The 21,787-nt window shown below is 36.6% G+C and overlaps 1 protein-coding gene across 1 annotated transcript; it reads right to left on the bottom strand.

Annotated features, from left to right (window-relative positions):
• Window positions 1–70: 70 nt before the first annotated feature.
• On the bottom strand, window positions 71–21,313 carry col9a1a (collagen, type IX, alpha 1a). The gene is given in 34 exon segments (XM_048171933.1): window positions 71–705; window positions 708–803; window positions 939–1,016; window positions 4,662–4,850; window positions 4,939–4,993; window positions 5,266–5,412; window positions 6,685–6,717; window positions 6,835–6,879; window positions 6,984–7,019; window positions 7,724–7,795; window positions 10,511–10,564; window positions 10,645–10,698; window positions 10,781–10,834; window positions 12,601–12,645; window positions 12,762–12,815; window positions 12,923–12,976; window positions 13,089–13,142; window positions 13,495–13,548; window positions 13,761–13,814; window positions 13,895–13,948; window positions 14,108–14,161; window positions 14,375–14,428; window positions 14,523–14,579; window positions 16,476–16,508; window positions 16,610–16,663; window positions 16,753–16,767; window positions 16,769–16,807; window positions 16,905–16,928; window positions 17,205–17,240; window positions 17,440–17,493; window positions 20,062–20,124; window positions 20,201–20,239; window positions 20,366–20,440; window positions 20,986–21,313. Coding segments are annotated over 34 exon segments (2,052 nt in total). The 5' UTR covers window positions 21,052–21,313; the 3' UTR covers window positions 71–598.
• Between the last annotated feature and the right edge of the window lie 474 nt (window positions 21,314–21,787).

The following is a 21,787-nucleotide window of genomic DNA, read 5'->3' as shown; positions in this document are numbered from 1 at the left end:
AGAATATAGAAAATTCCTAGATGTTTTTTAAACAGCCCCACTGCAAAGAACCACAAACATTTTCACAAAATCTGAGAATGTCTCTAAGGTTAAAACAACCTGAAAACGATTTAATAAAATGCTTGCAAACTATTAACTGAATGCAATATTGACAAATTTACAAAGCTTGGACCCCCTCTGATTTAAACAAATCCATTTTCAATGTGTGACCAGGTTGTGAATGCATGATTTGCATACTGTATGCATCCGGTACCTAAAGAATAGGCTACAAAGTATATGCAGAATGTTTTTTTTTTTTTTGCAAGCTATAGTTGCATTATTTATGGGGCAATTTTGGTTTATTTTAATTATTAATAGAAATATTAGAACTATACAAAAGTATCTCCAAAAACAAAAATGTTAAAATGGGACTGAATGAGACTGGAAACCATAACATGAATTGATCCAACTTCACACTGGTGTTTGATAAGTACAATCACACCTGCATATACCATCGACACAGAAATCTCCTCGTAGAGGGAGTCACTCCATTAGTCTCTCAAGTTTCCCTGTCCAGAGACGTTGGGCTCTGATGTGTGGCTCGCTGATGGCTCTCAGCTCATAGACTGTCTGGTCCCTTCGTGTTGGAATCTTTGAGGGACGGCAGACCTGCAGCTACTTGAAGCACGCACTGAGATGACTCGCAGTATCCGTTAAGGCCTGGGGACCAGGTGGCCCCGGCACACCTGGCATTCCAGGAACACCTCGTGGTCCTCTCAGGCCATCACGACCATTACTGCCATATGCTGGCGTACCAGGCTCACCTGAGAGCAGGTGGACGAAGAGATGGAGAAATAGGCCAGCGGTCAGAGGCATATTTACAGATTTGCCAAGATCATTTAACAGACAATGATGAATTAAATTATGTACATTGGATCAGATGTTGGACTTGCTCTTACCTGGGAGCCCTGGTGGTCCAGGTATACCTTTAGACCCCTCCATTGTGGGACCTCTATCTCCCCTGTCACCTTGGTCACCTAAATCAAGGAGAACACAAAGGTTGTAGTGTAATAGTAGATTCAGGGCCCTCAACTAAAAATAAAACAAAGATTATTGGAGTATGTGTTACCAGAAAATACTATTTGTCTTTCTACTTCAAAATTTCATGGAAATAAAAAAATGCAAGCAACCATATAATCAATTATGACAGAAGTAAACAGGCTTGACTGTTGTTGTTGACATCAAAGGCCATTTGGCCAGTCATTTTCTACCGTATTGTGGCACAAATGCTCAAATCAAACTCAAAATGTCACACGATCTTCCTTTGAAACAACAGATTTCTCTCTTTGTTGTATGCCGGACATCTCCAATAGCTTTGTCCACATAAATCCCAGCCCTTATAATGGACTGCAATCGATAAGCAAATTCAGATCTGCCTCCATCCAATCAACAACCGATGTCCCTGACCAGCATTTTTTTCTTTTTCAATAATCCGTTTCATTCAGATGTATGTCACAATATGGAAGAAATATTATGTCACTACCTCTGTTTCACTGCAAATTTAAGGATATTTTTGTTACTTTTGTATGATAATTTTGGTACTTTGATGTACCAAATGATGTAAAATAAGGGTCCTGAAGCAAAACCAACAGAAAACAATTGAGCTAGAGTCAGATCTGCTGTTCAAAGAAATGTCACTGATTTTGACTCAAAGAGGGTGACCTCAATTTACATTTACACAATAAGTCCATTTAAACCTCTGGAATCTGTTAACAGTACAGATGCACCGATGTATTAGCTGCCAATATTTATCAGCCAATTTTTGATCAGTTTATAGCTTGAAAAAGGCCGATATAACAAAGCGATAGTTTATTAAGTAACTGTGTGAAGTTGTATAATGTCTGTTGCATAATCCAATGTTTTCTCTGGGTAAAATAATGAAATACTTGCTAAAACAAAATTAAATCTGTATAAAATGCCCGGGGCCAGCGTGAACATTTTAAAGGTGCCCAAGAATGCTTTTTCACAAGATGTAATATAAGTCTAAGGTGTCCCCTGAATGTGTCTGTGAAGTTTCAGCTCAAAATACCCCATAGATTTTTTTTAATTAATTTTTTAACTGCCTATTTTGGGGCATCATTAACTATGCACTGATTTTTTCAGCGCGCCGCCCCTTTAATTCGCGTGCTCCCTGCCACACGAGCTCTCGATAATAATATAATAGCTAATATAACCCTCAAATGGATCTTTACAAGATGTTCGTCATGCATGCTTTATGCATGCTTCGAATTATGTGAGTAAAGTATTTATTTTAATGTTTATATTTGATTATCTATGAGTTTGAGGCTGTGCTCCGTGGCTAACGGCTAATGCTACACTGTTGGAGAGATTTATAAAGAATGAAGTTGTGTTTATGAATTATACAGACTGCAAGTGTTTAAAAATGAAAATAGCGACGACTCTTGTCTCCGTGAATACAGTAAGAAACGATGGTAACTTTAACCTCATTTAACAGTACATTAGCAACATGCTAACGAAACATTTAGAAAGACAATTTACAAATATCACTAAAAATATCATGCTATCATGGATCATGTCAGTTATTATTGCTCCATCTGCCATTTTCGCTGTTGTTCTTGCTTACCTAGTCTGATGATTCAGCTGTGCAGATCCAGACGTTACTGGCTGCCCTTGTCTAATGCCTTTTATAATGTTGGGAACATGGGCTGGCATATGCAAATATTGGGGCGTACCCCCGACTGTACGTACTGTTATGTATCCGCGTGTTTTCCGGACAAAATGAGATTTACATAAGAAAGAGAAAGCAATGGAGTTTGAAACTCAGTGTATGTCTTTTCCGTGTACTGAACTCTTGTTATTCAACTATGCCGAGGTAAATTCAAATTTTGAATCTAGGGCACCTTTAAGCCTTTCAAATTTAAATATTCAAGCGCAAGAAGACAAGAAAGAGAACTACTGTTAGACCTACCAGAAAAGCACTGTTTATTTCATATGCATCTTTGTTCTGTTGTATTTATGTATTTATGTTGGCCTGTTGAATGTTAAATGGATCCAATCAATGTGCAATAGAAATTATTTGACGCAGCAAAAAAAACAAGGTAGTATACCGGCTTAATGCATGTTTTTTTGAAATTTGCTAATTTGAAACATGATCAAAACACTAATCTATTTAAATGACATAAATTCAAATTAGAGGGCAAGTGACAAATATCGGTATTGGACATAAAGAATCAGCGTATGAACCTCAACAATGGTGACAAAATTAATTGTTAAAATCAGTATCGGCCAAAAAAACACAAAAAAAAAACACGTTAATCCATACAACCCCAGTGGATGAATCAATATCTCCTGAAGCAAAACAACAGGATTATGTAAGAAAAATACTTTTTTACTTTTTTAACTGTACACCATTGTTTCTGGCCAAAGGTGGGTTCATGAGAGCATTGTGAAGTGCATTTAGAAAAAGAAGCACACAGGACCGTTCACTTTGTCATGTAGGCTAAACTTGCATTACATGAGTTGCGTCCCAAATGACGCACTATACACTATGCACTTGCACACTATGTACTTATGCACTATGTACTCATCCATGTAGTGCGTGAATTGTATAAGGTTATTTTGTCATTTAACATCGGAGTCTGATACCCTCTCCCTCTCCACTACGTAATTAAAGCTGCAAGAGTTGAGTGCATGAAGTGTCCAACATTCCACACTTCGGTTTTTTCCTTTAATTTACTGCATCATCCAGGTATTTAAAGTGTACTTTTTCTTTTTGGAATTTTCAGTGTGAGCACACTAAGTACATAAGTATGCAAATTGGGATGCAAGGATGGACTTACACAGATGGATTCTTTTTTGAAAATATTTGTTTTTGTTCATCTGGGGGCATATTACAGAAAGATACTAACTAATCCTATCTTATCTGTTTGGTAACCATGGCAATTTCAGTTAGAACCTCATTTAGGACAAAAGCTATAACAGAATGACATAGGAAATGGGTATTACAGAAGCATCCTAACTCGACAAAAAAATCCTAAAAACTGTATTAACTTTAGGACAACTTCAAAATTATTTGAAAGCCAACTGTAAAAATCACATAACAGCCGTCTGAGAATGAAGTCACATTTATTAATGATAAACGATGAATATCGGCGATGTTTGAGGGTGGAAAGACCTTCTGAACACCCACATGATGTGCTGCAATTTGACGACAAAGCACTGATAAATAATTACAGATTCCCATTAAATATAGTAACAGATTTTGCCTTTTTCAACCAAGCTAATCTTAATCTCTAGCATTTTCTTCACAGCAGCTGCTTGGCATCGTTTGTTGCTTGGTAACAGACCTGACAGGTGATTACCGAACGCGATGGAGCGGTTTAAGGTTTCCTAACTACAGATAAAATTTTAAAGGATTGGATAAGAATCCTTAATCAATTTAAGATTTGTTTCTGTAATACGCATTTGTGAAAAAATCCTAAATTTACTTATCGTATCTTTATTTAAGTCCTAAGATAGAAAGTTTCTGTAATAAGCCCCCAGAAGAAAGTCATACATCTGTGAAAGCAGGAGGGTAAGCAAATAAGAGAATTTTTGATTTTTGGGGGAGTATCCCTTTAAGGTGGAGTCAACTTCAGGAGTCAAACACTGTCTCTTTATACCTTTTGGCCCTTTCCTCCCCAGAAGTCCTGGGGGTCCTTTGAGGCCTGGCAGTCCTCTGCTTCCAGGATGCCCAGGGAAGCCATTATCTCCAGCGGGCCCTGGAGGGCCAGGGGGACCAGGAGGACCTGGCAACCCAGAGATGCCCGACTCGGGCCTCGTCAGACTGGCTGCCAGCTGGGCGAGCTGTCCTGTGAGGAAAACGAAAAATGTCAAAACCATTCAAAGAATAGTTGAGCTTTCATTTGTAAATATCAATTTGGATATCAAGATACTGACCATGCAAAACCCTCATGCAGACCTGCTTGATGTGTTCATCTGTTGGTGCTCGGCCCTAGAGGAAAATCATGTGGACACTATTCATTTTTCAATTATGTGCCTGTTGGTTTATTTGTTCCTCATTGACTGGATATAAAAAGGACTGTGGTGGAAAAAATCCCTTTAGAACTTGACAACATCACATTGAGGTAAAATTCCTGATGGCCTGCCAACCATATAATGAGTTTAGTACAGCCAAATCCAATCGGAATTACAGACATAATAAACGCTCTACGATAAAAGCGTCATGTGATTAAGCCGTCAATAAGATGATTAAAAGAGGCGTACTGGTCGTCCCTGTGCTCCAGGCAGTCCAGGTACCCCTCTGTCTCCTTGCATGCCTCTTGGACCAGGCTCTCCAGGTAGCCCTTCGAGTCCAAATTGGCCACGTACACCCTCCGGGCCTTTATTTCCTGCGTCTCCTGGTTTTCCTGTCTGAACACAACAAAAGATTAACTCAGATTTATTTTCAAGAAGGACAACATTGAATTTTGTGCCTTTTTTTTTTCATATTTTATGGATTGAAAATCTATGGAAATATATGGACTGGATTTATACAAAAATAGTATATGTGGTACCGCCCATAATTAAATTAAAATGATATGTCAGAGAGGATAACAGTGATATTTTTTACATAATATTACACTATATAATAATACAGTTTTCTTTAGTATTTTGAAATTGTTTTTTTTTTTCCAGTGTCATTTTAATTTTAAAGTTTTTTGTTGTGTTTTATTTTTTTTTTTTTTAATTTTCACTACATCAAGTTAAACTGTTATTTCACCCAAAAATGAACCCTGCATTCACAGCAATGACATTTCCTCTCTCAAGATCCATAAAGGTACTAAAAACATATTTAAATCGGTTCATGTGAGTACAATGGTTCAATATTAATATTATAAAGCGACGAGAATATTTTTTGTGCGCCAAAAAACAAAATAACTTTTAACAATATAGTGATGGGCCGATTTCAAAACACTGCTTCGGAGCTTTACGAATCTAATCAGTGACTCTGATCTCCTATCAAACAGCTAAACTGCTGAAATCACATGACACTCCGAATCACTGATTTGATTCGTAAAGCTCCGAAGCAGTGTTTTGAAATCAGCCCATCATTATATTCTTGAAAAGTCGTTGTTTTTTTGGCACACAAAAAGTATTCTTGTCACTTTATAATATTGATGAACTGTTTTAAATATGTTTTTAGTACCTGTATGGATCTTGAGAGAGGAAGTGTCATTTCTTTGAAATGACATCGGATTTAATCAAAATATCTTAATTTGCATTCCGAAGATGAATGAAGGTCTTACTGGTGTAGAACGGCATGAGGCAGAGTAATAAAATTTTCATTTTTGGGTGAACTAACCCTTTAAACTAAATGAAAATGAGAATTGTTTTCACTAGCAACTAGATGAAATAAAATAAGTTTAAAGTGCCTCTATTATGCTTTTTCAGATATCACCTTTCACCTTCTAGCTGAGGCCTGGAAGAGTTTGGTTCATTGTTTTCTGCACTGCAAAAGCAAATCCAGCATGCACTTGGACATGTAAACTTATTGTAGGAGACCTCCAAGACAAAATTAAGAACCTTTTAAGGAATTTATTTTATTTTATTTCAGTTAACATTAACAGAAATGTTTTTGTTATGGTTTTAATTAACTATAATAACTCTGATAGTTCTAGAGATCTCCACAATAACATCACTCACCGATCCTTTCTCGCCTGGCTCCCCCTCATCACCCTGGGAAAACAAATGGACAAAGAGTTTTAGATCAGCAAGGGGGTCATGACCCCTGTCTGAATGCATAACCAATACATTCTGTGACATAATTAAAATACCTTTGCCGTTTTTACTTACAACATCTCCTTTGTCTCCTGGTGTTCCCTCTTCACCAGGTGGTCCCTAAACAAACATACATTAAAAATGGGTCTAATATAGATCTCAATATTTATATTAACTATTAAAAACTAAACTTCTATAGAATTAAAAAACATATGTTTGCTTACTTGCTCTCCTTTTGGACCAGTGAGACCAACAGCGCCCTGAAGAATTATAAAGATAAGACTGTGCTTTTAATTATATCATATCTGATCCTACTACCCTAAACATGACTATGTAAAATATGATTTTTGATTACTTATTATTTATTTATTTTGCCAGCTTGTTTCTAAGACAATGTTGATACACTGAAGATTTCAGTTTTAAAGTTTAATGATAAAGAGAATAATGATTTTACTCCATATAGCCAATAAATAACCTTATTTCAACCAAGTTTCTAAGATTCAGAAGTCACATGACCTCACCACAATCACCAAGTGAATGAAACAAATAATTCACATTATAGTTAATATCACATTATATCTAAAAACAACAAAACAAAACAGGAATTAAGCATTTTAATCAATTTTTGTCTAAAAATGCCTTAAATTTTGGCAGCCTAATCAAATGAGTGAAGAAACAGATGTCAAAAGTTGATTTTATTTCCAGTTCATTTGTCACACAGGAAGCAAAATTGCATTATGGGATGCAATACCCAGTGCATTTGCAGTATACTGCACATTTTGGCCATTGTGGGAGGTCCTTTAAATGTATTTCTATGCAAATTTGATGAAAAAGTATAAAAAGAGAGTGATAGTATGTTTTTAGTAATGTTAGTATGCTATTCTGACCATACACAGACAACTTTTATTAAAAAACTTAATAGGTTATTTCGTATTCTGAATTGATTAGTTTACAGAAATCCTACCCTGTCGCCTTTCTGCCCAATGAAGCCAGCAGGTCCTGGAAGACCAGGAAGGCCCAGATCTCCTCTAGCTCCCTGTAGAATACATAAACACACAGACGCACATCAATAAATACAAATTCATGAACACTGCATGGCCTGTGCCTGTAGCTGCCTTACAAACCACATCTGCACTAAAAAAAAACAGTCGGCAGCTCAGTGAGCAGGGTGCTGGCAGGGCACGTCTAAGGTGTGTGGATGGATGTGGACTATGATTAGGCCTGATGCCCTTCGCTGGCTGCTTGAAGGAATGCCTGTAAGACAGAGGGTTCATTCAGCCCCTCTTCCTGCTCTGAATATCCCCTTACCAAAGAAAATACCCCCAGCTACTAGGCTTCAATAACAACAGGCTATTCATGCCTCTACCAGCCGATTACTGTACTAAAGCACTCCAGCGCTTTCTAAGGAGATTGCGTTACAGTTTGCAGCACTATTAAGCTCCTCTGCATAAGACTAAACACATAGGACAGGAATCTGAGAACCAAGACCAAGAGGAACATGCCTCTGATTGTGTTAAATTTGTTGTGGGATATTTAGACAGTGTTGTAGTACAAGTTTGGATGTAGTCATTGGGTTCCAATATAGGCCTTGTCCACACTAATATGTGTTTGTTTGAAAACGCATCTTTTTCTCTCCGATTTGGCCTTCCGTCGATACTGAGGTGGCGTTTTTGTCAACAAAGACTGAGCTTTTTGAAAACGCACTCCCAAGTGGATAAATTTGAAAACGCCGTTTTTGCGTTGACTGTGGAAATGGAGGTATTCTAAAACAGTGACGCATATTTAGTCATGTGATGCATATGGTACCGATAGATCTATGTCTATACCAGTATTGTACCTGTGCTATGTACTTTCACACTGTTGCTAAAGATATGTTTCTTTGTACACTCCTTATATCACAGTCCTGCAAAGATGGGGGGCAATTGCGTTTTAGACCAAACATATATTGGTGACTGAATGCGACCTGGATGCATCAGTGAATGGTTAAGTATTTTGTTAAATAAAATGATACTGCTAGAAGAACAGCATGAGAACGTTATTATGTCTGTTCCGTCTGTATCATCTCAGTGAGCGTTTATGAGGTTTTACGCATGCACAATAAGGTGGACATTTCAGTGTGGATATGAAACTTTCGGAAAACGCTTGAAAATGCTAGTGTGGACAGAGAGCGTTTTAAAACGAAAATGCCATTTTCAAATGTATCCGGATTAATTTAGATGTAGCCATAGTTCTCTCTTTGTTTTTAAGGCAAGACACTACAGGCAAAAATATTCATTTTGTTCATTATATTATTTGCCTGATTTTATACAACATGTTATTCCTAAAAACATGGTGAAAATGTATTGTATTCTAGCTATAAACAGTATTTTCTAATATTTAGAGTAATAAAAGGAGATATCCTAAAATCCCCTCAATAAAAACCTTGAGTCTAATATGTCAACAAAATGAAGTGAACCTGGCTTTATCCAGTATTTGGATTTCTGTTTTGGAATTTTATGTAAATTAGTGCATATTTAATTAGATAATGCATTATTTGCATATGTAAACACAACATTTCAGAAAAATTGTAATATAAAACATGTTTGCAATTCTTAATTAATAAGTCAACTGGGGAATTATTGTGAAATCTATTAGTAAAATTTCTTACCTTATTCTAGTTTTCCTTCAAATTATTAAGATATATCAGAACTAATAATATATAGCTTACATCCCAATATATACTGCAATATAACTTTCGAGAGTTCTTGTTAAAATAAGATTAAAAGTGTGAATTCAAGTTGAAGTGATTTCAAATTTTTCATTGTTATTCGAAGTAATATTTTGGCTTGTCCCAAATGGTTACCTCAGCCCTTATGGTGCTCTTAAACACTTTGCCTTATCGGCTGTTGGGTAATATGCTGTGAAGTCCACACTGAGGATGCAAAAACCTCAAATGAAACCTAAAATGACAAATGGACACCCTACAGTCTTGTGGACTTCAGAGATGTAAAGGCAACAAAACTGGACATCCACATCAAATATGCCATTTGGGACAGGAACTTTGAGAATTTAAGGTGGTGGGGGGGGATGTTATCCTTGGAATTTCTGTTGGAATCCACTTACATGTGCCTTATTTGTCATCTAATGTTTTCTCTTCATTTGTCCTTCACTTCTTTCTGTACATTTTTGCCTTTCCTTTGTAGCTCCATCCCAGCTAACAGGGAACGTTCTCAGAACGTTTGCTAGCGTTCTGGCAACGTTCTCTCACAAAGTTATGAAAAAAAAACATTCTTCCAGTAACGTTAATAGAACATTCTAGTTATCTGGTCTTAATATAATATAATAATATTCTCAAAACACTGGCACACAAATGTTACTGATACATCAATGATGGAATGTTTTTTTTCCTGAAGAGTTTTAGTTGGACGTTCGTCTATTATTTTTTAAATGTTACTTGTTTTAAAGCGTTCAGACAACATTCAAAAGTAACATCCCCATAATGTCAAACATTCACATAACCAAAAAAATAAAATAAAATTTTTTAAACATTTAAAAAAACGGGAAGTTTTGAACGTTCAGAGAACATTCAGAAATAATGTTTTTATAACTCAATGGGAAAATTAGCAAAACATTCATTTTTTGTTAGTGGGGAGGCTATTCTCAAGGCTCATGAAGCTTCACCTAAGAGTGTTATTGTCTGAATGTGTCCTATGGTATCTTTTATAGTTACATAATAGCAGGTTAAGCGGAATTGTGGTTCCTGATAACTCACCCTTGCACCTGGCGAGCCTGCGGGCCCGTCAGGACCTCTTACTCCTCTCTCACCCTGGAGAAAAAGAGAGAACATTATAGAAGTGACACATTTCTTTATATGACAATATATGATGTAAGAGGAAATATACTCACTGGCCCACCTCTTGGCCCGACTGGTCCCACCTCTCCCTGCTCACCACGTTCACCCTGAAATCAAAACACCAGAAGATGTTCATCAATCCACATTGGCCTGTAGGCTGTGGTGAATAAATGGATAAATGTGACTCACTGTTTTTCCATTATTTCCAATCAGACCTGCCACACCTGGATCACCAGTATTTCCCTGAAGCAAAGACAACACAGGTTATCTTTCCTGCTAATGGACACAAACTCATCATTTACAGCACTTCTATGAGAATTATAGCATAAATTAGTTAAAGGTGCCATAGAACGTCTTTTTAAAAGATGTAATATAAGTCTAAGGTGTCCCCTGAATGTGTCTGTGAAGTTTCAGCTCAAAATACCCCATAGACTTTTTTTATTAATTTTTTTAACTGCCTCTTTTGGGGCATCATTAAATATGAGCCGATTTAGGCTGCGGCCCCTTTAAATGCTCACGCTCCCAGCCCACGGAGCTCGCGCTTGCTTTAAACAGTGCATAAACAAAGTTCACACAGCTCAAAATGGATCTTTACAAAGTGTTCATCATGCAACATGTCTAATCGCGTAAGTATGGTATTTATTTGGATGTTTACATTTGATTCTGAATGAGTTTGATAGTGCTCCGTGGCTAAAGCTAACATTATACACTGTTGGAGAGATTTATAAAGAACGAAGTTGTGTTTATGAATTATACAGACTGCAAGTGTTTAAAAAATTAAAATAACGACGGTTCTCGTCTCTGTGAATACAGTAAGAAACAATGGTAACTTTAACCTCATTTAACAGTACATTAGCAACATGCTAATGAAACATTTATAAAGACAATTCACAAATATCTTTGTTATTATTGCTCCATCTGCCATTTTTCGCTGTTGTCCTTGCTTGCTTTCCTAGTCTGATGATTCAGCTGTGCACAGATCCAGACATTAATACTGGCTGCCCTTGTCTAATGCTTGAACATGAGCTGGCATATGCAAATATTGGGGGCGTACATTTTAATGATCCCGACTGTTATGTAACAGTCTGTGTTATGTTGAGATTCGCCTGTTCGTCGGAGGTCTTTTAAACAAATGAGATTTATATAAGAAGGAGGAAACAATGGAGTTTGAGACTCACTGTATGTCATTTCCATGTACTGAACTCTTGTTATTTAACTATGCCGAGATAAATTCAATTTTTAATTCTAGGGCACCTTTAACATAATTATTATAAATAAATGAGCTACACTACCATTCAAAAGTCTGTGATTGGTAATATTTTTGTCATTTATTGTCACTTAAAGGCACATATGCTCAGCTAGGATTTATTTGTTCAAAAATCTTTAATTTTGTGAAATATTATTGCAATTTAAAATAACTGCTTTCTATTTTAATATACTGAAAAATGTAATTTATTCTTCCCAGACAGCAACATAGTGACGGCCCAGATCTGGCCCATATCTGGTCCACATGTAATCCACATGTACCAGATGTGGGCCGGATCTGGGCCACACTATGTTGCTGTCTGGGTTGTCATGGCAAAGCTGAAATTTCAACATAATTTCTCGTCTTCAGTCTCAGATGATCCTTCAGAAATCATTCTAATATGCTGACTTGGTTGTTATTATTATTAATGTTGAAAACAGTTGTGCTGCTCAATATTTTTGTGGAAACCATGATAAATTTACTTCAGGATTTTTTGATGAGTTGAAAATTTAAAAGAACAGCATTTTTGTGAAATGGAATGTTTTGGTAACAGTGTGTCTTTGCTGTCACTTTTGATCAATTTAACGCATCCTTGCTGAATAAAAGTATTAATTTTTGTAAAAAAACAAAAAAAACTAAACAAAAAAAAACCTATTGACCCCAAACAGTAGTTTATCTCCGCACTCACATTTTAAAATCTTGGATAAACCAAATTACTTTAAATAATATAAAACTTTCACAAAGATACACTTGAATTACCTACTTTTTCACCCATGTGGCCTTTTGCTCCTGAAATGCCTGGCAAACCCTGGAGGAAAAGAAATGATCAATAATACAATAATGCAAGCTATTCCCAGTTATCTCACAAGCAGATATCACTGCATACTAATTGCATTTTGAACAGGGTTCAAGGATCATACGCACTGGAAATCCCTGAAGTCCAGCATCACCAGGTGAGCCAACTTTCCCAGGAAGACCCTAATAAAACAACAACAGACATATGCAGATAAAAACTTCACAAAAAAAGTAGACAAACAGTGATTTAACAGTGATTTTGATCCGCATGCATGAATGAAAGTCATTACCTTCACTCCTGGCAGTCCTGGAATACCGTCACGAGCATCTACTCCAGGCAAACCCTATACCACAAAAATGTTCAATTAAAAAAATATATACAATTTGATGGTAAAATAGGTCACTTTAAAATAACACAATAAAATCATCTATAAAACTGCAGTACAGGTAACTTACAGTCTTTCCTTTCGGTCCAGGTAAACCCATAAGTCCCTGCAACCCCCGAGGTCCCTAGAAAGAAGCCACATTAGATGATATTATTATAGTAAATCAAAAAGTTATTAGATCTTAGTGCAGGCCTGTTCACACCAAAGACGACTGCAATAATGATAAAGATATAGTTCTAAAAATCGTTGTAAATATAAAATAATAGCAGAGACCTTTGTGTACAGCAGAACAAAGAAATTTATACCGGTTTGGAACAACTTGAGGGGGAGTAAATGATGACAGAATTTTCATTTTTGGGTGAACTATCCCTTTAAGGAAGTTAGGAAATATAACAAGCTTGTTGAGTCTTCTTGAGCTGTTGATATGACATGAAAAATATAATGTATATGTGTTGTTTTGTTGTATGAGGACTCACCTGACCTCCTTTTGGTCCAGTCTCACCTACTTTTCCTCTTTGGCCCCGATCACCCTTTAAAAATGAAATACAATATAAATCTATAGGTTTTAATTCATGTGTTAATTTACAAAAACAAATCAAGCAGCCTGTAAAGATTATATTACAATGAACATTGATGAATGTCAAGAATATAAGTACTGATGCATAATTTGAAATGAGGTTAAAGGCCAAACCTTTGTAATGACTTGAAAGAAAAATGATATAATTCTGATTTTGACACTTACAGGAGCACCCTGAATACCCTGAGGGCCCAGGTTGCCAACATCCCCACGAGCTCCCTAATGGAGAAGAATATATTTGGTAATTACAAAACAGATCCTTGTTATTGTATTAGATATGAAGAGCCGTTGACACTCACCCTGTCCCCTTTAGGGCCCATCATCCCTGTGATTCCTCTCAAACCCTGCGGACCCTACAGTAAGAAAACAAGCGCACACAAAGATATTGAGCGACACACTGAACAGGAACACATGGGTGGAAAAGATCAAATGATCATAATATGAACTATAAGTATATAGTATGTTAGATAACATCAGCAAAGAATATTAGATAAGTAATGTCTTTTTTTTACAGGTAATCCTTGTGCTCCTGGATCTCCAGGTGCTCCCTGGTCTCCTTCTTCTCCCTGTAAGAAATCAATAAAATTACACACCCAGACATGATCTTTGCTCCTTAACTAGCTTAATTATTTTAACAATTATCTATTTATGAGCCACCATTTAATACATTAAAAGGAAAATTGCTCACATTTTACATGTACATTTACAAAAATAACTTCTAATTGTACAAAAATCATTTTCCGAATCGTCCAACAGAAGTTCATTCATGCAGCTGTCACCTTATGTCCTTGCCTTCCTGGTTCACCTGATTCACCTTTGACACCTTTGTGACCCTAAGGATGAAAAACAACATCATTGTGTGTTGGGCATCCTTGTGTGTTGGCTGGAAGTGTATATTAATTGGAAAAATAATAATTTAAAAGGCACCTTCATGCCTGGAAGACCTGTGTAACCATTCAGGCCAGACGTACAGGCATTTGGACACTAAAAAAAACATAACAAAGACAAATTATTGATGCATATGAGTGATTCCTTAATTAAAATTAAAGGCCAGTTATGGTTATCCATACTCAGAATTTGTCCTCTGCATTTAACCGATCCAGTTAGTGCACACACATTAGGAGTAGTGAACACACACCGCAAACTGTGGACGCCCAGAGCAGTGGGCAGCCATTTTGCAATTGGGGTTTGGTGCCTTGCTCAAAGGCATCTCAGTCATTTCCTGCCGTCTATTGAGAATCGAACCCACAACCTTCGGGTTACTAGTCTGACTCTCTAACCATTAGGCCACAACTGCCCCACTAGGGATAATTTGTAAAATATAGCTGCAATGCAGCGATGACGGGCTCAAGCTCTGGCCCTGATGGTTGACGATTCCAACGTGTGCAAAGTTTCAAGAGTTTTCATGCATGATAAGGGCCCCAAAAGTGCCTGAGAATTTGGAAAATAATAATAATAATTGATTATTATTTGTTTGTTTTTACAATTATTATTATAATTGTATGAAATATAATAATCTTTAGAAAACCAATAAGGCCTCGGCCCCTTTGGTGCTTGGGACCTAATTAAGAGTACTTGTCTATTTTAAAACATTTATGTAATGTAATGAAATAAAGATCAACGTCAACAAAGATCAAAGTCAATTTTGGTATAAAGTGTGATGTTGCAGATTTTTTAGATAGTGTGTGATGGTAATGGCTTTTTTCACTTTTAGAAAACACAAGCCTTGGATTTTTAAACACTGTATGTTAGCAATTACCTTTATAAAAAGTCATAAAAATTATACAAATAAAAAATGCATTGTTTCTGAATTAAATATTTAAAATATATAAAAACTTGCACTGCTCATGTAAGCTACATTGAATTCCTGCGCGTGCCAAATTGGACAACACATCTGATATTCTTTTATGCAGGTAATTTCTTAGAAAAATAAGTACAGTTTTTATACAAACATTTAAAATGTCTGGTTAGGGAACTATGAATTTAACATTTTTTTTTAACTTAAAATTAAGAAAAACAAATTTGAGAGAAACAATACAATTGTTTAAAGCTATTATAATCTATCCTTATACATTTAGAATTTTTGGGGGTGGGGGGTGGGGGGGTCATAGTGGGCAGAAAGTTTTTCCTAATTGACCCTTCGCAAAGACCCGCCCCCCTTAGTTACTGTTGCTTTGTCCGACAAGCCATGGCGCTGTCATGCCACAGAGCGTAAAATACATCGTGGAGCAAAGAGGAGACTGACAACACGTCGACAGACAAGACAGAGCAGGTTACTTATGATATTAAACAAAGTTCCAGCTTTCAAATTGTGTATTATTTTTAAGAAATTCGAACAATAAAAAACGTTTTGTGGCTCTTTAATGTGTCGTGACAGATTGCTGTAGCGCCTCAGCTCAAGCGGCTCGTGAACCGATCATCTCTTCCATTCATTTATAGCTCATTATAGTTCATTTATAGCATCAAATAAACATGAATAAACATGAGAAGGAATGTTGTTTCAAATGCGGAAAGACATCAGTACACACCATTTTTCAAGTTCAAATCCAACGAGGTTAATCTTTTAACTCCTGACTGCTTTGTCGGACAAAATGGCGGATTCGGCGTTATGATTGGTTAGATCGCTTGTCAATCAAACTCCCTGTCGAAGGGTCAATTGAAGGATCACCCATAAATACAAGAGTCCTAACATGTGATGGCAGTTTTGTTGGATGGATAGAGAAATTAACCAAGTAGCTGAATTAACATCAAAATCAACATCTTCAACCAAAACGGATATAGCACAACAAATATGTGTTGTTGTTTACAGAAAATTGCTGAGCTTCTGTTTCCTGAAATCTGAGGAGCAAACAACTAGATATGAGACTTGAGGATACATACCAACTCCTTCCCATCCCAGACTCCAGGAGGGCCCTATGGATAGAAGGAATATAGTTTAATAATTGTATTTTATAGCCATTAATGAATCAAGGACATGAGTGAATGGTCATAAATATCTAATCATTAACACTTACTCTGGGCCCTGGCAGTCCTTGAGCACCAACAGGACCTCTCAGTCCCCGACTTCCCTTTAAAGCAGAACCAGAGACAGACAATTCAAATTATTATTCAACTATTTTTTTTTAATTTATTGGAAAAACAAAGTAAGATTACATACAGGAGGTCCAACTTTTGCCCAGCTCTCCAGGTAATCCATCTTCTCCATCAGCACCCTTCAGTAAAAAAAGAAAGTCGATAACAACAGAAAAACATGTCAGAAAATCTGGCCATTGAAGAAAATAATAATAAAATGAAAGATTAAGCACTCACAGCTTCACCATCCTCTCCAACACCCTGTTAACAAAGAAACAGATGTGCAATGATATTAACTTGGGCTAGAAGGTCAAAGGCCTAAACTTGATCAATGACCAACTGCCTGCAACAATTCAAAGTGTGTACAGCCATCTTATAATAGGAGGTCACTGTTTAAACAGATATATCGATGAATAATAACAAACGAATGGGAGAGAAAACATCTCTATTAATATCTGATTACTCTAGCATCACACTGAAATTACAAGAGACAAATTTGTTACATCAGTGTGAAGAGAATTTGAATATTTTACTTACAGGAGCTCCCCTTGGTCCCGGCTCACCAGGTTCACCCTAATAAAGAATAAATGTCAAACCATAGGATCTTTAATTATTAACAGTTAGAACTTCTGTAAATGAAGCATCAGTAATAATACAGCCATTCACAAGAATGACCTAGTACTTTAAAATTCAAATATCTGTGTGCACTTTCACTTATTTTTAAGTGAAAAGTGAAATAATGAATAAAATGTATTATTAAGTTGAAACATACTTTCTGTCCAGGAGGGCCAACAGGGCCAGGTTCACCACGGGGCCCAGTCAAACCCTTTGAAAGACAAAACCATTTATGAGCATAAATAGATTTCACTATAACTTACTGAAGATCAAATGTCTGTTACTTTATTCACTGATCTGACAACAGCTGGACTAGTATGCTTATTTAATTTATGTATGAAATTAATTGCATTTTATTTTTAAAAGCTCAGACACACACACTGACAATAAAATGATAATCACTTTTTAAACCAAGTCAGAAATTACATTTACCTTTCTCGTGACTGACAAATAGCAAACCCCGCCCACATTTTTTCTAATATATGTACAGTAGACCACTGCAGACCCCTGTTTTTAACACTTCATTACAGGGAACAGGAAACATCTCTTCAAAATGATAGCCTACAAAAAAATATTATATAAAATTGCATACAGAATGATTTAGAATGCATTTTCCCCTTTGCATCAGCACTAATACAAACATTTATAAACCACAAACTGAAAACCACACAATCTGAACAGTGAACGCAGTGCAGGCTTCCGTGTTTACGTCCGAACTCAGTTATTGGCCGGCTCCTGCGTCAGCACCACACTCATGCATCGTGCTGCTCATGTGTACAGTACAGCATCGGCCAATACTGAGCCAGCGTTCGGACGTAAACTCGGAAGCCTGCACTGCTTTCACTGCGTCAACTGCATATGACAACAGTTCAGATTTTTAAATAAAGTCATTATATTCGTTTTGTTTTAGCATGCAAAAAGTATTCTCGTAAATTCATAACATTAAGGTTGAACCACTGCAGTCACGCTGACTATTTTAACAATGTCTTTAAAGGGATAGTTCACATAGGCATCAACGTCATTGCACCTTTTGAGGTTCAGAAAGGTATTAAAGGGATAGTTCACCCAAAAATGAAAATTTGATGTTTATCTGCTTACCCCCAGCGCATCCAAGATGTAGGTGACTTTGTTTCTTCAGTAGAACACAAATGATGATTTTTAACTCCAACCGTTGCCGTCTGTCAGTCAAATAATGCTAGTGGATGGGAACTTCTACTATAAGAGTAAATAAAACTTGCATAGACAAATCCAAATTAAACCCTGTGGATCATGACGACACATTGATGTCCTAAGACACGAAACGATCGGTTTCACCCCTATGTCCAACTGCATTCAGCAATCACTTAGTGAGGTCTGATCGCACTCTGACAACGACAGTGATGTCTCGCGCATATACTTCAATGAGAGCGAGACATCACTGCCGCTGTCAGAGCGCGATCAGACCTTACTAATGAGTGCTGCACGCGGTTGGACATGGTGGTGTATTAGAGTTAAAAAATGATATAAATACTGTTCGGTTTATCACACAAACCGATCGTTTCGTGTCTTAGGACATCAATGTGTCGTCACGATCCGCAGGGTTTAATTTGGATTTGTCTATGCAAGTTTTATTTACTCTTATAGTAGAAGTTCCCATCCACTAGCATTATTTGACTGACAGACGGCAGCGGTTGGAGTTAAAAATCATCATTTGTGTTCTACTGAACGAAACAAACGTCACCATGAACATCTTGGATGCGCATGGGGGTAAGCAGATAAATTTATCAGGAAAATTTGTCATTTTTGGGTGAACTAATCCCTTTAATACCTTTTCTGGAACCTCAAAAGGTGCAATGACGTTGATGCCTATGTGTGGTTCAGATACCCTCGTATTTCATCAAAAATATCTTAATTTATGATCTGAAGATGAATGAAGGTCTTTCAGGTTTGGGACGACATGAGGGCGAGCACTTAACAGAAATTTCATTTTTGGGTGAACTAAGCCTTTAAATATATTATTACCTACTTTATTTAATATATTGCTGATTTTGTGTAATTAAAAGCTTTTTTTTTTTTTTGCAAAGTAATGCTAACATGATAAGGCTACACTATCAAGAAACCTAAAATATAACATCTGTATATATTTATGCCAACATAATTGGTTATTCTGGACAAAAAAACAAAAAAAAAAACCTTTATTAATCTGTATTGCTGAAAAATGTTTAAATATATTTTTACAAAAGAGAAAATTACTTGAGAATTAAAAGTGAAGATATTAAAAGAAATATAGTTGCCAGTGGTGTAAGAAAAATAAACTTAACTCATGATAGAGTCTCTGCAAACATGCACCTTAAACAAGCTTGCTTCTCAAGTAAATGAATCTTATTTTAAGGATGTTTGGATATTTTTACTGAAAACTTTACTGTGTTAAGTCTTTTAAATGAACTAGCTAAGAACTAGCTAAACTATAAAGCTCAGAAGAGCCACAAAGGAATAGGTGTACTTCGGTTTAATGCTCAGTCCTGTCAGTAATAGTACACATTTCTGCTCCTGTGGCTTCATACTTATACAAAAAGGCCTCTGTCTCCACCAGGAAACTAATATGGGTCTCTCTCTGCTCTCTCTTTCCTTTCCTCTCGTCTCCAATCCTTTTTTCCATCTTGGATTTCTTTATTTTTACTCAGACCCCTCCTATGCAAACTACACTTGCAGTCTCAGATGGTGCGAGTGTTAATTAGAAAAGAAAAGCTGATTTTATCTTGGTTTCCAGACCTCTACAAAAATAAAGAACAATACTCACATCCGCTCCAGGTTTTCCTGGAAGGCCATTTAATCCATCCTTGCCATTGTCCCCATCAAGGCCCTATCAGATTAATGGATTGTAGCATATCATTTCAGCTATGCATATTCATTTTTGTCTCAAAAAGATAAATACTCACTGGGGGGCCATCTGGGCCGGGGCCAGGTCCCCTCTCACCCTGAAATCATACAAAATACAAAAAATAGACATTATTCAAGGCTACAAAGCATATATCTTGTGTATAGTATGAGGATAGACATTTAATTTGTTTCTGAGAAATAAAAGTGTAACTAAAATGACTCACATCAATGCCGTCAACTCCAGAAAACCCAGGAAGCCCTGGAGGTCCAGGCGGCCCTCTTTGACCAACTGGCCCCCTCTAAAAATGAACAGAAAACAAACCATCGCTTGCTCAAAATTTATCCTGAAATCCAAAAATGAAAAGGGGAAAAAAAAAAAAAAAACAGTCCTAAAAACAATGAAGTCATTGTATGCGATGCTGTGGTTAGATGTATCACACTGGCTTCACACTGACTCTCCTCTTATCCTATTATAAGTGAAAACAGCTGTGCACACCTGGACCAATTTACGGAAAATACCCTCCATATGTCAAGCAATGCTCTGGCTATCACATAATAACGAATTCAGATCATTTTAATGAAGAAGCTTGGCATCAATTAACATAAGAAATATAAGACCTACAGTTCAGAAATAGTGCATTTATGAAAGACGTATTTGCTGCTTTAGTATATATTATTTAATAATTCTCACATCAAAACACACATACCTATTTTGTCTATATTATTGTTTTTGTCTCTATATTTAAGTTTTCAGATATTCAAAAAACAATACAGTGACTAGACACATGACCCAAAACACCCATACAGTCCATCTCTACTGCAAAAGAAATCCCTTGTTTCCTACCTGTGCAGAGACTAACTGGAGTAAAATCAGCAGCACAGACGCGCGGAGAGTCCCGCCGTGCGCCATAGTCACCCCCGATGACTTGAAGGAGGCAAAATAGTCCTTTTTAGGAGTTTTGTTGGGGTTCACGGGTTTTCTGTCAATATTCCCCAACTAAATCTCCACACCATCTACCAGTGTCTCGATGCAGTATTAAAAAGTCATGCTTATTCATGAGCCGTGTTGGGAACTTGAAGGTGATTGGATATGAGTTCAAAGGTTTGCGTAAAATGGGCGTGGCTCAAGCTCCGGGTACCTGCTGAGGGTACCGCTCGGAAACAATGGTCCAGATCTATCTCGGTGTTAGTAACTTTCAAAATTTTGGCCAGGCAGTCTGTATTTCAAAGGTACAAAAATGAAACATGGTAACAACCGTCTCTCCACCAAGATTTCATTGTAAAACTTTATGTTTTATGCATAGGAAACCTGGTATTAGTGACCACCGCTATCTAAAAATAAACATAAAGTTTTATCTAAAAATAAATTCCTAAATTATTTTAACGATATCTCACATATTATGGCGGAGAAACTTATATTTATTTTGTAAGGGACAATAAAAGAAAAGGAATAATTGCATCAGTCTTTTCCTGATATTTGTCTTAAAATATAAATAATTGTCTAAGGTAAATAAATAAATAAATATTTTAACGACTGTAATATTTATCCGTTTCATTGTGATTGATTTTAATAAGCAAAGGGTCTCCCAAACACCAGAGGGCGCTGTAACTTTTAATTAAAGCGCTTTCTTACTCTGTCATCTTTT

This window comes from Megalobrama amblycephala, linkage group LG21 (assembly GCF_018812025.1).
Source record: "Megalobrama amblycephala isolate DHTTF-2021 linkage group LG21, ASM1881202v1, whole genome shotgun sequence".
Lineage (NCBI taxonomy): Eukaryota > Metazoa > Chordata > Actinopteri > Cypriniformes > Xenocyprididae > Megalobrama > Megalobrama amblycephala.
Note: the sequence above shows the minus strand (reverse complement) of the source record. Positions and strands in the feature narration are given on the sequence as shown.